The sequence below is a fragment of the Peromyscus leucopus genome, chromosome 9 (genome assembly GCF_004664715.2).
Source record: "Peromyscus leucopus breed LL Stock chromosome 9, UCI_PerLeu_2.1, whole genome shotgun sequence".
Lineage (NCBI taxonomy): Eukaryota > Metazoa > Chordata > Mammalia > Rodentia > Cricetidae > Peromyscus > Peromyscus leucopus.
In genome coordinates this window covers 85,523,449-85,540,165 of record NC_051070.1, presented here as the reverse complement: position 1 = coordinate 85,540,165, position 16,717 = coordinate 85,523,449, and the positions used below count along the sequence as shown (strand labels likewise).

The following is a 16,717-nucleotide window of genomic DNA, read 5'->3' as shown; positions in this document are numbered from 1 at the left end:
GGTAATATGCTTGACATTGTCTGATCTTCAGTCTCCTCATCCTTAAGATGGACATACCAACTGGGTATGGTGGTGCACACCTTTAATTCCAGCACTCTGGAGACAGAGGCAGGCAGATCTCTGAGTTCCAGGCCAGTCAGGGCTATATAGTGAGATCCTGCCTCAAATTAAAAAAAAAAAAAACATTTAAAAAATTAAAATGGACAAAAAATAAATTAAAGAACAACAGCAACCAAACCACTGGGTACATGATGCACCCCTGAAATCCTAGTTACTTAGGACTGAGTCAGGAGGATTATTTCAGCCCTAGAGTTTGGGACCACCCTAAGCAATGAGTCCCCATCTCAAAACAACAGCAAACATCAACAAAGGGCTGCCCTCAGGAAGTCCTCTTTTAGTTCAGGAAGAGATTTAGTTCTGTTAGCAAGCATCTGACAGTGGAGCCCAGCAAGTGCCTGATGAAAGGTTTTGTGATTTACAGTAAACAGCCTCAAGTCTTGGAAATTCTCTCTTTGCAGATCATCAAACGCTGTGACCTTATACTCCTGATGGAAATAAAGGACAGCAGCAACAACATCTGCCCCATGCTGATGGAGAAGCTGAATGGGTAAATAGGGAGAGGCATAGGGCCCAGAGAACTTAAGTCATGTGCAAGGGCACCCAACAAATCACAGGGCAGTAGAAACCAGTTGATGCTGGCATTTACTCTAACCACTAGGCCACGTGGCCAGGGCCCAGTGGGCTCATACTGTGAATGTAAACTTGGCTGGTTTTAATATGACAGAGTGAAAAGAGCAAAAAGGCGAAGGATTGGGACAGGAAAGAGAAAGGAGTAATGAGCTAATGTAAAGAAGGAACAGAGAGGACAGGAGAAGCCTTCAGGAAAGTCACAATGAACCCCAGGTTGTAATATTATACAGCTAAATATTCCAGCCTGGAAAGATGGCTACAATGTATCAGAAACAATGAGTTCAGGTCACCATGTTACTTTTCATATGAATACTGGGAGAGGGGTTGTCTGGATCATCACAGGAGAAATGTGGGAGGGTGAGCAAAGGATTGTTAACAGTTACTTCTGGGAGATAAGTTAAAAAGCCAATGTGGAGCTAGGTCAGTTAAAGAATAGGAGACCTTCTTTGTTTCAGTACTTCTATATAATTTGAGTGTTTTACCACCAGAACAAGTTGATTTTATAGTTTGAAAACTAATGGAAACAAAAAGCAGTATCTGGAGAACCAAATCACCCCTATTTCAAGGAAGCCCCTCACCCCAGCTTGAAACAGGCCTGAGTTTCAAAATTCTCAGAGCTGCTGACATAGGTCCTAGGACAAAGTCAGGATGTTTGAAGAGTCATCTGGTAGCAACTGTTTAACCATAGAATGCCCCAATGCTAGAGATGGTTAAAAGTATAAAGTCAGGATGTTTGAAGGACTATCTGGTAGCAATTGATTAACAACAGAATGCCCCAATGCCAGAGGTAGTCTATAAAGTTTGACAAACAACTGGTTAAAACTACAAAGTAAGATAACAAGGAAATTCTAGAAAGCCGCTAAAACTTGAGCCAATCATAATTGTACCTGTATTAGCACCCCTAAATGATGCAACCTTGTGGGTTTTGCCTTTAAAACCTAAGCTTGCAAAAGGGCAGAGACCTTCTCTAGCCTCCCCTGTGTTGAGGTACTCGACCAAGGTTGCTGCCGCAGCTTGAACTGCTTAAATAAACCTTGCTTTTGCATTTTGGTGAGTTTGTGTCTCTGGTGATCTCTTTGGGGGTCTTGGGCCCAGGGCACAACAGTATCTTCCAATGGTTTTTAAATGACACTGGCTAATAGTCATGATTTATATTCCTTCTGAATGATCAGCAAGCTACCATGTTCATCAGCTTTCCATTGCCATGATAAAATACCTGAGAGACACATCTAAAAAGAGGAAAGGTTGCATTTGCTCACTGTTTTGGGGGTTTCAGGTCATGGTCAGTTGGCCTGCTGCTTTGGGGTCTGTGTCAAGGCAGCACATCCCGGGAGGAGGCCTGCTCATCACACCTACCTTTGGACCTGGGCCCTATCTCAGCCCTTTCAGTCTTCAAGCAAGTTTTCAGGAGTGTAAGGGGCCAAGGGAGAAGTGGACTCCAGCCTTCTCCCCACAGCCAGTCTGGGGCCAGTCTGGAGATGATGCATCTCAATGCCCTCACCCACAACCTGCCTAGACTGAGCTGAGAACAAAAAACAAAAATGTCCCACCCCCACTGCTCTCTCAGTTGGATGAACTCACTGCCACACACATGCTAAGATCATGCTGTACATATTTTGCAGCCTCAAACACACCTTTGTCCTCTGTAAAGCAGGAGAGGATCTGAGTTTCTTCACAGTGAAGTTCTAAAGCAATATGCCACCTCAAGACTCATCAAGCTAGAGTTAGCAGAGGGTCAGCCTTCCAACTGAACATCTAGCAAGGTCTGTCACTCACTCCTAGGCTCCCACGGTTGGGTCAGGCTTAGCGTACACATTGGAAACCCCAGAAATTTCTGTAGAATTTAAGTTGGTCCCTAAGTCAGCCCCTCTGTCTTTCCCAACTGACCACAATACAGACAAGTATTAATCAGGCCCCAGTCCTTTTAGAGGCAGATGAAAGGAAAGGTTATTGGCAGATTTGACACATTCCCAGAGAGGACCAGATTTCCCTGACCAGGGATAGTCTGCTGCTCTCCTCCTCCCCACATCATGAAGCTCTACACTACAGGAATAAATAGTTAAATGTTTGAAATCAGCCCCAGAACATTTGAGTCTGTCCCCAGCGTGTGCATGTAGAGGTCAAAGAACAATTTGCAGGTGTCAGATCTCTCTTTCCTCAAACTGTTAGGTTTGGCCGGGAGCACTTTTACCTGTTAGGCCATATTGAAGACTAAAACCAGGAATTTCTGATTCTGCCCAGGTCATTTCTGGTCTCTTTGATTCCCACAGAAGCAGGTTGAAGTTTGTGGGGTCTGAAGTGGAAAAGTCTGGCTTCAAATCCTAGCCTTGTGTTTATTAAATCACACGGTAAGTGGTAGTGCATTCCTTTAATCTCAGCACTCTAGAGGCAGAGGCAGGCAGATTTCTGTGAAGGCCAGTCTGGTCTACAGAGTGAGTTTCAGGACAGCCAGGGCTATAAAGAGAAAGCCTGTCTTGGGGCTGGAGAAATAGTTCAGTGGTTAAAAGTATTGACTGCTTTTCCAGAGGACTTGAGTTCAATTCCTAGTAATTGTCTGTAATTCTAGCTCCAGGGAACTAAAAAAGAAAGGAAGGAAGGAAGGAAGGAAGGGAGTAGGAAGGAAGGAAGTAGGAAGGAAGGAAGTAGGAAGGAAGGAAGGAAGTAGGAAGGAAGGAAGGAAGTAGGAAGGAAGGAAGGAAGGAAGGAAGGAAGGAAGGAAGGAAGGAAGGAAGGAAGGAAGGATGTGGTACTGTATGCCAGCACTGGGGATGTGGAGGCAGGGGTGGGGATTGGGGTGGAGGCAGATGCAGCAGAGGCATGTTTATTTTTCACAACACACTAAAATTTGTTTTCTAGAAATTCACGGAGAAGCACAACATACAACTACGTGATTAGTTCTCGACTTGGAAGAAACACATACAAAGAACAGTATGCCTTCCTCTACAAGTGAGTTTGATCTGTCTGAATTGAACCCAAATATGTGTATTGTATTTTCCTTAAAAATAGATCCTGGGCCTGGCATGGAAGGATATACCTTTAATGCCAGTACTTGGAAGGTAGAGGCAGGCAGATTTCTGTGAGTCGTTGACCAGCCTGGTCTACATAGTTCTAGGCTAGTGAGAGTTACGAATTGAGACCCTGTCTCAAATAAAACAAAAACATTTGATTCTTGTCTCTAAGCAGTTATCATCACCAGTCAGAATCTTTGCTGTCAAACTCCTGTCCTGGAGATGTAGCTCAGTTAGTGGAGCGCTTGCCTGCCTAGCATGTGCAAAGCCTGATTCACTTCCAGGCACTGTGGCAGCACAGGCCTTTCATCCCACCTGGAAGGTGAAGGTAAAAGGACCTGGACTTCAAGCACCATGGCAAGTACAAAGTCAGCCTGATCTATATGAGGTGAGACCCTGTCTCAAACAAGTCATCTGAAACTGCCACAAAAAAATGATTCAGTCATTAACTAGAAAACACAGCAGCTTGTGACAACTAAGGACTGGCTAGGGCAGCAATTCTTTATCCTTCTGGGAAGTCCTGGCCCAGCTCATCTGAGCACAAACAGAGGAATCCCACTGTCAATCTGTTTAAAGTCTGAACATTCACCGGATGTGCCCCCCATACAGCAAGTATAACTCAGACCCTCAACTCATTGACAAGAGCTGATTCTGCCTGTTCTTAGGGGAAACCCCCTCCAGAGCTTGAGCCTGCTCTGGAAGCTACAGAAGTCACAACTAAAGGACTCGGTGAGAGGAAATCCTTCTCTCTCTCTCTCTCTCTCTCTCTCTCTCTCTCTCTCTCTCTCTCTCTCTCTCTCTTTCTCTCTCTTCTAGAGAAAAGCTGGTATCTGTGAAGGCAAGATACCTCTACCATGACTATCAGGATGGAGACATCGATGTATTTTCCAGGGAACCCTTTGTGGTTTGGTTCCAGGCGCCCTTCACTGGTAAGACCAGGACCCTGTATTAGTTACTCTTGAGGTCGCTATGACCTGTTGCCTCCTTAGATGGCAAATATGTCAGCAAAGAATCTGACCCAGAGTTTAAGGCAGCAGAGGAGGCAGATACCAAAAAAGAAAAAAAAATGCAGAGATGCCAAGTGTCCATCCTGCCTTTAGCCATACCTTGGACATCTACAGTCCCAGAAGATGGCTGTAAATAAAAGCAGCCACTAAGGCCCTGTAACCTTTGTTCATTTGCTCTAGGTTATGTTTTCATTTTTGAGTCATTCTCTTGTAGCTGAGGTGGGCCTCAAATGCCTGATTCCTCCATCTCAGCTACCCAAGTTTAGGATTACAGATATATGCCACCCCACCCAGCTGGATTTATTACTTTTAGAAAGAATAGCATAGCCATAAAACATGAACAATTTTTAGTGCTCCAAATAAACCAAGAGAAAATGAAGATTTGAAAAAGAAAGAGTAGGTGAGGTCCCTAGAACCCACATAATAAAATGAGAAAACCAACTCTGCAAGGTATTTTGTGTCTCACACACACACACACACACACACACACATACACACACACACACACACTTAAAAAAGAAAGGAAAGGAAGGAGAGAGAAGAAAGAGAGAACCCACAGTGCCAGGAGGGACCATCTTCACCAGCTTCCTTTTTGCTGGAAAGAGCACAGGTCGGAGAAAAGAATCTTTCTTGTCCTGAAAACAAGTGGCTTGTGACACTAAGAGCATTGAAATCTCAGCCCCTGGATGGACCCTCTGTCTCCAGCTTCTACCATGCCCTCACAATGCAGCAATGTCTCTTAGAAGGGCCTTCTTCAGGCAGTGTTAGTTGCTGTGGATATTGCTCTGTATAAATGAAATGCTGATTGGCCAGTGGCCAGGCAGGAAGTATAGGTGGGGCAAGCAGAGAAGAGAATTCTGGGAATAGGAAGGCTGAGTCAGGAGACACTGCCAGCCACCACCATGAGTACCAACACATAAGATACCGGTAAGCCACAAGCCATGTGGCAACTTATAGATTAATAGAAATGGGTTCATTTAAGATATAAGAATAGTTAGCAAGAAGCCTGCCATGGCCATACAGTTTATAAGTAATATAAGTCTCTGTGTGTTTACTTGGTTGGGTCTGAGCAGCTGCGGGACTGGCAGGTGAGAGAGATTTGTCCTGACCGTGGGCCAGGCAGGACCAGGAAACTCTAGCTACAGTTAGTGGCCCTTAATGGGAAGCATGCCATCTCCTATTTGTTATTCCTCAGCTGTCAAAGACTTTGTGGTTGTCCCCTTGCATACAACTCCTGAGAGTTCTGTTAAAGAGATGGATGAGTTGGTTGATGTCTACATGGATGTGAAACGTCGATGGAAAGTGGAGGTGAGAACCTTTGTGCTTGTCCATTCCTATCAAGCAGAACTCAATCATTTGAGTATGAGGGTGAGGGAACAGAGTACATACAAGCCACTACTGATGCACAGCCTTATTTTAGGCTTTTCCTCAGTCCTGAACATCCTTGCTAAAGCTACCTGGGCCTGTCCCTGTGGGTCTTAGGAATTCATGCTCTGCTGCATTTTTAATGGATGCCAGTATTATTAACTGTTTGGTACTAAGTCTCAGTACCTAGGTACTGAGACTGCACATGAACAAGTGAATATAATCATCCAACAAGGGGCTGGGGAGATGGTTCATTTGTTAAAGTGCTTGCCCTGCAAGCATTTGGACCTGAGTTCAATTCCCAGAAACCATAAAATGAAACAATACACATCAACACACAAAGACACAGACAGACAGACAGACAGACAGACAGACACACACACACACACACACACACACACACACACACACACACACACAGAGAGAGAGAGAGAGAGAGAGAGAGAGAGAGAGAGAGAGAGAGAGAGAGAGAGAGAGAGAGAGAGCTGGACATGCTGGTACAAATTTACAATCCCAGTGCTGAAGACAGGCAGGCAAATATCTGGGACTCAATGGCTAGGTAGTTTAGCCTCCTTGGCAAGTTCCAGGCCAGTGAGAGATCCAACCACAAATAGAGAAAACAGCAGTACCTAAGGACAGCACCCAAGGTTGTACTCTGGCTTCTACAAGCACACACATGTGTACTGCACTGTGCACACACTAAGTAATCCCACAAGCGCACACACATGTGTACCTGCAGTGTATACCAACCACACAAGGTCTTTAACCAGTCCCAATTTACAACTGAGAACAGTGAGGCCCAGCAGGTCAGGAATGTTTCAGAGGCAAGTGGCAAGATCATGAAAGGAGAAGCAATTATATGTTCACTCCTCAAGACAATCATCCCCTCTCATTTGGAAGATAGGGATGCTGCCATCTGTGGCTCTGAGTGTTTGAGGAAGCACCTGGCAAATGTGGAAGTGCTCAGAGGGCTCTCCTACTAAATTCCTGTTTTTTCCTTTCGGAATGCGATGCTGAGAGTCCCTCTTTCTCCTCAGTTCCCCCATTCAAGGTGTAAAATGAATAAGTATGGACACAGCTGGTCAGAATTGGCCATTGAGAAGGTGAGGGTTGCATTTCACTGCTTATTTCTAAGTTCCAAGATAAATGATGAAATCCACACATTTAGCAAGAATATATTGAGCATCTGGGGAAGAAACTTTGGATGGAGGGCAGACTGAGGTTTGGCCCTGGGCTATATTGCTTAAGCCTCCCTATTGTGTGGCCTAGAGCAGCCACTTGATTCCCCCTTAACTGTTTCTGCTATGGTTAATGGTCCTTTCAAGTCATGCGAACTGAGCTAGGTAAATCACTTCATGCTGGCTGGGGCACATAGGTTAGGGATGGCATCCTTAATCTCAAGGGAAACTCTGATTGCAGAGATCAAAATGAAATATTCTCAAGAAAAACTCTCAGGTCAGCAATCATCCCAAACAAGGAAGTAAGATACTTCCTCTGTATTGTGGAATGTTAAAATTCTCTTGCCATGGCCTGTGGGGGATGGTGCACTTTCAAATCTTGGTGGTATAGGGTAGAGAAAGGCAGGTCACTCTACAGCCTGCCTCCTTTAGGAATTTCCCCCTCTAAGGATTGCTTTTTCATAGGAATTAGTTTCTGACCTCAGTACATACAATAGGACACAAAAAGATACCAAAGCAGCCATCACCACACTACTGGAGTTAATTTTGCCTCTTAGGAACTGAGATGGTTATTCATTCACATTTGCTGCAGTATTTTTGTGAGGGAATATCTTAGCTGGATTCCAGTGTTCTTGCCTACCTGTGCACAACAGATTTCAGAGATAGGGTGACTAAGAACAGGATGGCATTGTGGGGTGAACATCTTCTCTCCCACTTCTTGTTCTCACTGCCAGATCCTTGTCAAAAACTCTGACTTACTTGTAACCTGTTTTCTCCTCTCTTAAAAAGGAAATAAAGATGAAAACTCTGTGAGTTCACTAGTGACATAGCAGTGCACCAGAGTCAGGTGCATGAAGTAACTCTGGGCTCTTTCTCACTGCTCTGGAGGCTGTAGAGCCAAGGCCAGTGTATGGGAGCTGGGTCGTTGGCTTGTAGATGCTCGTCTTCTTCTGGTGTCTCTGCATTGTCTTTCCTCTGTGTCTTTCTGTGTCTAATCCCCATTTCACTTATTTAAATTCATTTATTTATTATTGTCATGATGAGGATCAAAGCCAAGACCTCTTACTTGCACACATGCTACCATTGAGCAAGTCCCCAGTCCTGCCCCTGCATAAGGGGCCACCCACCTGGCCTCATTTTTACCTTAATTATATTTTTAAAGTCCCATTCTCCAGCTGGATGTAGTAGTGCACAGAGATCAAGAGACCAATACAAGAGAATCAGGGGTCCAAGGCCATCCTGGGCTACATAGCTAGTTTGAGGCCAGCCTAGGTTACATGAGACTCTGTACATAGTCACATTCTAGTGTGTTGGGGCCAGGAGTTAAAATTGGAATGGATGGGTCAGTGACATGGTTCAGTAAGTAAAAGAATTTGCTATGCAAGCCTGATGCCCCAAGTTATGTCCCTGAAATTAAATATAAAAGAAACAAGTAAAATGTATTGGGAGGGATCCAGCCCAGGTCATGAAAGACCTCTTTGTAGCTGAGTGGTGGTGGCTCATGCCTTCAATTTCAGCACTTGGGAGGCAGATTTCTGAGTTTGAGGCTAGCCTGGTCAACAGAGCAAGGTCTAGGACAGCTAGGGCTACACAGAGAAACTGTGTCTTGAAAACCCAATGAAACAAACAAACAAACAACCCTCTTTTTTCACTGGGCATAGAAGGTGGGGTCATTGCCGGTGGTTGAGAATGAAGTCATGTATTCCAGTGCTTACCAGGTGATGGTTCTAAAACATGCCTTTCAGAGTTTCATCTTCATGGGTGACTTCAACGCTGACTGCAGCTATGTCCCAAAGAAGGCCTGGAAGAACATCCGTTTGAGGATGGACCCCCACTTCGTTTGGCTGATTGGGGATCAAGAGGACACCACAGTCAAGAAGAGCACCAACTGTGCCTATGACAGGTAGAAACCTCTGCAGAGGCTGCTGTCCCCATTGGTACCATTGTACCCTTCATGTGGGGAAAGAGTCAGTTCCATTTTAGGATTGTTACTAAAATTTCTTCCCTGGGAAAGATATAAGCAATACCTTCACCCAGGTTCCAATAATAAACTAAGGTAGGCCGGACAGTAGTGGCGCACGCCTTTAATCCCAGTATGTGGAAGGCAGAGGCAGGCAGATCTCTGTGAGTTCGAGGCCAGCCTTGTCTACAGAGATAGTTATAAGACAGCCAAGACTATTACACAGAAAAACCCTGTCTCAAAAACAAAAAACAAAAAACAAAAACAAAAACAATAAAACAAAAAAACAAGAAATAATACCTCAGTTGTGGAGATATAATGAGGATTAAATGAAATAAGACATATAAAACTTTTTTTTTTTTTCTGAGAAAAGGTTTCTCTGTGTAGTTTTGTTGCCTGTCCTGGATCTCACTCTGTAGACCAGGCTGACCTCAAACTCACAGAGATCCTCTTGGCTCTGCCTTCCTGAGTGCTTCAATTAAAGGCGTGTGCCACTGTCGCCCAGCTCACATAAAAAAAATTTTAACAGAGTGACTGGCACATGGCAAGTGCTAAATACATTTGTACTTTCTTAGATGACACCTAGAACATCCAAGTGAGAATGGCCACAGATAATTTCTGTGCTGTCACCAATTTTATCCTAAACATATACTACAGTTCGTCACCCTGCCTCCATCACTGGCCCCTCAGTGTTACCAAGGCCTTGCTGTTATAAACACTGCTAAAATGGATGCCTTAATGTATATCTGGAGCAAATGTTTATGATCCTCAGGTGCTATTTGATAAGCCAAAGTAAAGGGAGGTGGCTCAGCAGGTAAAGGCACTTGCCACACAAGCATGGTGAATTGAGTTTGATTCCCAGAACACATGTAAAGGTGGGAAGGAGAGATCCAGTTTCACAAAGCTGTCCTCTGATCTCACATGTTTGTAGTGTCCCCACCCTGGCCTTCATGGCTGCCATGTCTCTGTCCCCACACCTGGCCAACAGAGCAGCTGTCCCTTATCAGCCAGTAAATAAATAACTTTAAACTTTAAAATGAGAGTATTTCATGCAACAATATTTACACTTTGATTTTTTGTTGTTGTTGTTGTTGAGACAGATTTTCTCTGTGTAACAGCCTGGCTGTCCGGGAACTTGCTCTATAGACCAGGCTCACCTTGAACTCACACAGATCTTCCTGCACTTGCCTCCTGAGTGCTAGGATTACAGGCATGCACCACCACCACCCAGCTTTTGATTTTATTTTTAATTTTAAGACAGGGTCTTGTTATATAGCCCAGGTTGGCTTCAGACTCATTATTCAGCCCAGGATGATCTTGAACTCTTGGTCTTCCTTTCTCAGCCTCCTGAGTGCTGGGATTACAGGCATTAGCTACCACACCTGACTTGAATACTTTTTAAACTATTGCTATACACAAATGCAGATGCATGTGTTTAAATAATGACAGTCATTGTACACTTAAACTTACCCTGGGGTTTTTTCTTTTCTTTTCTTTTTTAATTTATTTATTTTTAGTTTATGTGCATTGGTGTTTTGCCTGCATGTGTGTCTGTGAGAGGGTATCAGATCTTGGAATTCCAGACAGTTGTTAGCTGCCATGTCGGTGCTGGGAATTGAACCTGGGTCCTCTGGAAGAGCAGTCAAGTGCTCTTAACTGCTGAGCCATCCTCCAGCCCCATGCCTGGGAGTTTTTTCAAGCACTGTCAGCTTTGTTCTCTCAGTCAGGAGGGAAATGTGGGTGCCTGAAGTATGTGACCATCAGGGACCATCCACAGCAGAAACCACGGAGACGTTGAGAAACCTCAGTGTTTTCCCACGGTGCCTGCTGTTCCCATCCCTCAGCCTGCTGAGGAGGGAGCTCAAAAAGGTCAATGGGCCTGGTGTGTCCACTTTTCAGGCCTTGTGGTCTGGCTTTTATACCCATCTCCTGGTTGCCTTTGTTCCTCTTGGGGCTTCTGAGCCTGCAGTTTCCTTTTTAGCTGTTATTGTTCCAACCCTCAAAAGTGGAAGTCCAGGGTGAGAAGTTACAGCCTCCCAAGCACCCAGGTCTCTCTTCCCATTCTCAAATGACTTCAGCCAAACTGGGCAGATGGCACTCAACCATGCCAGCTGTGGGGCCTCCAGCAGATCAAACCCAGAAACTAAACCACCACTCAGAACTGGAAAAGCTCAGGGCAGAGCCATGGGAGGGCAGTTTGTCTCACTTTCTTCCAATCTCCTCTTGTTAAAATGAGGAGTTAGGAAGGTGTCCAAGGTAGGTTAGCACCTATCTGAGATTTTTGCCAAAAAAGAATCAGGACTAAGTGAAAAAGGACTGAGAGGAGAGCAACATTCTCATACTGCAAACCATTGCTGTATGGTGTGGCCCATATGTGAAGTGTGTTCTTGTACCACCTGCGTCTGCCATGCTGGGGCTATAGCCGTGATCACAGGACTACTCCAGGGACCGATTCTGCTTTGAAACTGTAGGTGCCATCCTCTAGGGAAGTTCCTGGTTTTCTTTTCTGTTGCTGTGATAAACACTGTAACCAAAAGGAATTTGTGGAGGAAAGGCTTTTTGTTGTTTTGTTTTGTTTTTAACTATTACATTCGTGTGTGTGTGTCTGTGTGTGTCTGTGTGTGTCTGTCTGTCTGTCTGTCTGTGTTGGTGAATGCAAGTAAGTATGAAGATGCATGTACCAGGGGATCAGAGATACATGTCTGTCTTATTGCCTTGAGATAGGGTTTATTATTGAATTTGTTTTGTTTTCTTTAGCTTAGCTTACTGGTTATAATCTATTATCAAGGAAAACCAAGATAGGAACTTAAAGTAGAAACTGAAGCAGAGACCATGAAGAAATGCTGCTGACTAGATAGATCCATCTAGCTACTCAGCTACTTTTCTTTTCTTTCCATTTATTTATTTTCTTTTATTGAAAATAGATTTTTTTCACACAATGTATTCTGATTATGGTTTCCCCTCCCCCAACTCCTCCCAGTTCCTCCTCTCCTCCCCTCTTGTCCCCAAAAAGCAAACAGGTTTCTAAGGAACAATAATAAAATACAATAAGGTAAGACAAAAACAAACAAATTGGAATAGGTCAAAACAATCAAACAAGGAAAAAGGCCAAAGAAAAAGCACAAGAAATGTACATAGATGCAGGGATGCATATGTTCAAATTCACAGGAATCCCATAAAATCCCCAAACCAGAAGCCAATATACATATACATATACATATACATATACATATATATATGTATATATATATATATATATATATATATATATATATATATATATATATATACAAAGGAGCTGTAAGATAGAAGAAAAAAATGTTCTGACTTAATATTATGACACAAAGAACCTCCAAAGATGCTGTTGAGTTTGTTTTGTGTTGGCCATCTACTGCTGAGCATGGGGCCTTCCCTTAAGAATGTGATTCCTGAGCAAGACTCTTTGGAGAAAACTAAATTTTCATTTGCAACTGGCTCTCAAGTGGAGATAGCTTCTGGGTTAGAGATGGTGGGCGTGTTAACAAATCTCCTTTCAGCTCTAGGACCCCATCTGTTGCAGAGCCACGTAAGCCCTGTGCATGCTGCCAGTCTCTGTGAGTTCATATGTGTGACATCCCTGTTGTATCTAGAAGGCTTTGTTTCCTTGCTGTCCTCCATCCACTTTGGCTCTTACACTCTTTCTACCTGCTCTTCTGTGGGGCTCCCTGAACCCTGAGAGCAGCAATTTGATGGAGACCTCCCTTTTAGGACTTTTCCAAGGTCTCTCATCCTCTGTATTTGTTCCCATCTGCTATAAGAGGAAGCTTCTCTGGTGATGGCCGAGCAAGGCACTGATCTATGAGTATAGCAGAATGTCATTAGGAGTCATTTTATTGCTACATTCCTTCAGCAGAACAGTAGTATTTGGTTTTCCCCTAGGTCCCTGGCCGATCCAGTCTCACATTCTTGGTCACCAAGGCAGTGTTGGTTACAGGTTCCATCTCATTGAGGGGGCCTTAACTCAGATATGATGTTGGTTGGTTACTCCCACAAGCTTTGTGCCACTATTGACCAGCACATCTTGTAGGCAGGTCACACTTACAGATTGAAAATTTATAGCTGGGCTGGTGTTCGCCTTTCTCTGTTGGTAGCATGCAGAGTACCTTTCAGTATCATGAACACTAATCTGTAGAAGTGAAGGCTATAGGTGGGCACCAGTGACTTCTCTGTGTTCAATGAGTGTGTAGGTGTTGTCTTCAGCAATGAGCCTTACTGTTGATTTGTGGAGAGCCTTGACAAAAACTTGGGGGTTCCCTTGAGACCCTTTTGGCTAACAACTTGATCAGGTGTAACCCATCCCTGGTACTTGAAACTTCATTTGTTGATGAGAGATGTCTAGTTGGTTCTCCATCTCCCCCATTATTTGTCAATTTATTTTTCTCTCTTTTTTAAAAGATTTATTTATTTTCTGTGTACACAGTATTCTGCCTGCATGTATGCCTGAACACCAGAAGAGGGCACCAGCTCTTATTATAGATGGTTGTGAGCCACCATGTGGTTGCTGAGTTCAATTGAACTCAGGACCTCTAGAAGATCAGCCAATGTTCTTAACCTCTGAGCCATCTCGCCAGCCCCTATTTGTCAATTTCATTTAGTACCTTCATATATGTATATATTATAGGAAGCTTTACTGTATTAGGTTTCCATAAGACCCCCTCAAATGGACCCTAGTTTTAGCTTTCCTGCATTCCCTCCTTCTTCCCTCCTCCTGTTTGATCCTCTCATTTCAATCCCCCCACTTCATCCATCCACAACTATCTATTCTATTTCCCTTTCCTAGGGGCATTCATCTGTCCCTTCCTCCAGTCCCTTACTCTCTATCTAACCTCTGTGGTTATATAGATTGTAGTTTGATTACCAGTGACTTAGCAACTAACATCCACATATAAGTGATTTCATAATGTGTTTGTCTTTCTGGGTCTAAGTTACCCCATTTAGGCTGATTTTTTTCTATCCATTTACCTGAAAATTTCTTTTCCTTCCTTCCTTCCTTCCTTCCTTCCTTCCTTCCTTCCTTCCTTCCTTCCTTCCTTCCTTCCTTCCTTCTTTCCTTCCTATCTTTCTATCTTTCTTTTGCAGATAGGGTTCCTCTATGTATCCTTGGCTGTCCTAGAACTCACTCTGTAGACCAGGCTGGCCTCTAACTCACAGTGATTCACCTGACTCTGCCTCCCAAGTGCTGGAATTAAAGGTATGTGCCACCACTACCCATCAGCAAACTTCATTTTTAATAGCTGAGTAATATTCCATTGTGTAAATGTACTACATTTCCTTTATCCATTCAACCACTGATGGATATCTAGATTATTTCCAATTTCTGGCTATTATGAATAGAGCAGCAACGAATATGGTTGATGAATGAACTGCCCTTTGAGTATACGCTCAAAAGTGAAGTAGCTGGAACTTGAGGTTCATCTTTCTGATGAACTGCCACACTGATTTACATAGTGGCTGTACAAGTTTGCACTCCCGCCAGCAATGGAGGAGTGTTTTCCTTACTCCACATCCTTGCCAGCATGAGCTGTCACTTGTTTTATGAACTTTAGCCATTCTGACAGGTGTAAGATGGAATCTCAAAGTAGTTTTGATTTGCATTTCCCTGATGGCTAAGGATGATGAACATTTCTTTAAATGTTTCTGAGTCATTTGTTTCCTCTTTTGAGAATTCTCTACTTAAATATGTACTCCACTTTATAGTTTAGTTATTTATTTTCTTGATGTCCACATTTTGAGTGCTTTATACATTTTGGATTAGCTCTTTATTGGGTATATAGTTGGTAGATAGCCCCTTTGTCTGAATGACGGTGTCCTTTGCCTTGAAGAAGCTTCTCAGTTTCATGAGGTCTCATTTATTACTTGTTGATCTTAGTGCCTGTGCTAATGTTGTTCTGTTCAGAAAGTCTTTCCCTGTGCCAATGAGTTTAAGTCTATTCCCCATTTTCTCTTCTATTAGATTCAGCATACTTGATTTTACATTGAGGTCTTTGATCCATTTGGACATGGATTTTGTGCAGGGTGATAAGTATGGATCTATTGACATTTTCCTACATGCACACATCCAATTTGCCCAGCACCATTTGTTGAAGATGCTGCCAGGTGTTTTTTCTAGTGTTTATTTCTGGCTTCTCTATAAAAAATCAGGTACCCATGTGGACTTATTTGTGGGTCTTCATCTCTATTTTATTGATCAGCATGTCTGTTTTTGTGCCAATACCATGCTGGTTTTATATCTATAGCTCTGTAGAACAATTTGATAGTGGGGATGGTGGTACTTCTCACAGTTCTTTAATCATTCATGAGTGTTTTATCAACTGTTTTTGATAAACAAAACTGAACTACTGAACTACTAAAGCTCAGACTCATCTGCCTAGGGATGGTACCATCCACAGTGGCCTAGATCTTCCTACATCAATTAACAATTAAAAAAATGCTCCCACAGACATGCCCACAGGCCAGCCTGATGGAGGAAATTCCTTAAGTGAGGCTCCCTTTTCCTAGATAGTTCTAGGTTGGTGAGAAGTTTACAAAACCTAATCAGTACAGGTAGCAAGCTAAACTTAGTTGTAGACACGGAGTATCCACTACACAAAAGGGACAGGCTGCTCAATCAATTTCAGTGTCAAACCCAGACCTCCCTTTTATCTCAGAAGTCCATAGCTTGGATAATTAATGCATTTGTCTTCCTTGTCCTCATTCCAGGATTGTTCTTCGAGGACAAGAGATAGTCAACTCAGTGGTTCCCCACTCAAATGGCACCTTTGACTTCCAGAAAGCTTATGAGTTGTCAGAAGAGGAGGTAAGATTACCACCTCATCTTTCTGACCCACCAGCCTGGAAATGTGGGAGGGCTGCTCTTGAGTCTTAAGATGTACAATTCTGTGATTTGAAGACCAGTCAAAATTTCCCAGGAGCAGGACCAAGAGCAACACTCATCACTTCCACCTGAGGACCTCAGACTTTCATCTTCCCTCTCTACTACTGAATTTGGTCATTGCTAAAGCCACAGTTTGTCCCAGGCATCCTCTAACCCCCAAATTTACTTCTATTTTCCACTTACAGGCCCTGGATGTCAGTGACCACTTTCCAGTTGAGTTTAAGCTGCAATCTTCAAGGGCCTTCACCAACAACAGAAAATCTGTTGCTCTAAAGAAGAGAAAAAGAGGCAATCGTTCCTAGGTACCACGGTGCCATTATTTTAAAAGCCACTCCTTGCTTCCAAATAAAATTGTTCTCATGGGTCTAAACTATCTGCACACTCAAGAATTAAGAATGGCAGAGCTGCTTTCATTGTTCACTTGAATTAATTCCACCTAGAGCCAAGAGGGAGAAGAGTCTTTGACCCAACATCATCATTGTGACCTGCCACTAGTTAGGAAGCAGGACAAATGTCAGCTGTCAGTCCTAGCTGCCAGTGCTCAAAAGAAACTCCTGATTCCCAGATATGAGCAGAAATGTCATGACTCAAATCAA

At 43.4% G+C, this 16,717-nt stretch overlaps 1 protein-coding gene across 3 annotated transcripts in view; it reads left to right on the top strand.

The window, feature by feature from the left end:
* Dnase1l3 (deoxyribonuclease 1 like 3) overlaps window positions 1–16,514 on the top strand; it is a 39,119-nt gene extending 22,605 nt beyond the window's left edge. For all 3 annotated transcript variants that reach the window (XM_037208642.1, XM_028853852.2, XM_037208641.1), the window contains exons 3-9: window positions 519–607; window positions 3,547–3,636; window positions 4,515–4,627; window positions 5,901–6,013; window positions 8,994–9,151; window positions 15,947–16,043; window positions 16,307–16,514. In XM_037208642.1, the coding sequence (XP_037064537.1) occupies window positions 519–607; window positions 3,547–3,636; window positions 4,515–4,627; window positions 5,901–6,013; window positions 8,994–9,151; window positions 15,947–16,043; window positions 16,307–16,423 (777 nt within the window). In that variant the 3' untranslated portion in view covers window positions 16,424–16,514. The remainder of the gene's footprint in view (window positions 1–518; window positions 608–3,546; window positions 3,637–4,514; window positions 4,628–5,900; window positions 6,014–8,993; window positions 9,152–15,946; window positions 16,044–16,306) is intronic.
* Window positions 16,515–16,717: the final 203 nt, after the last annotated feature.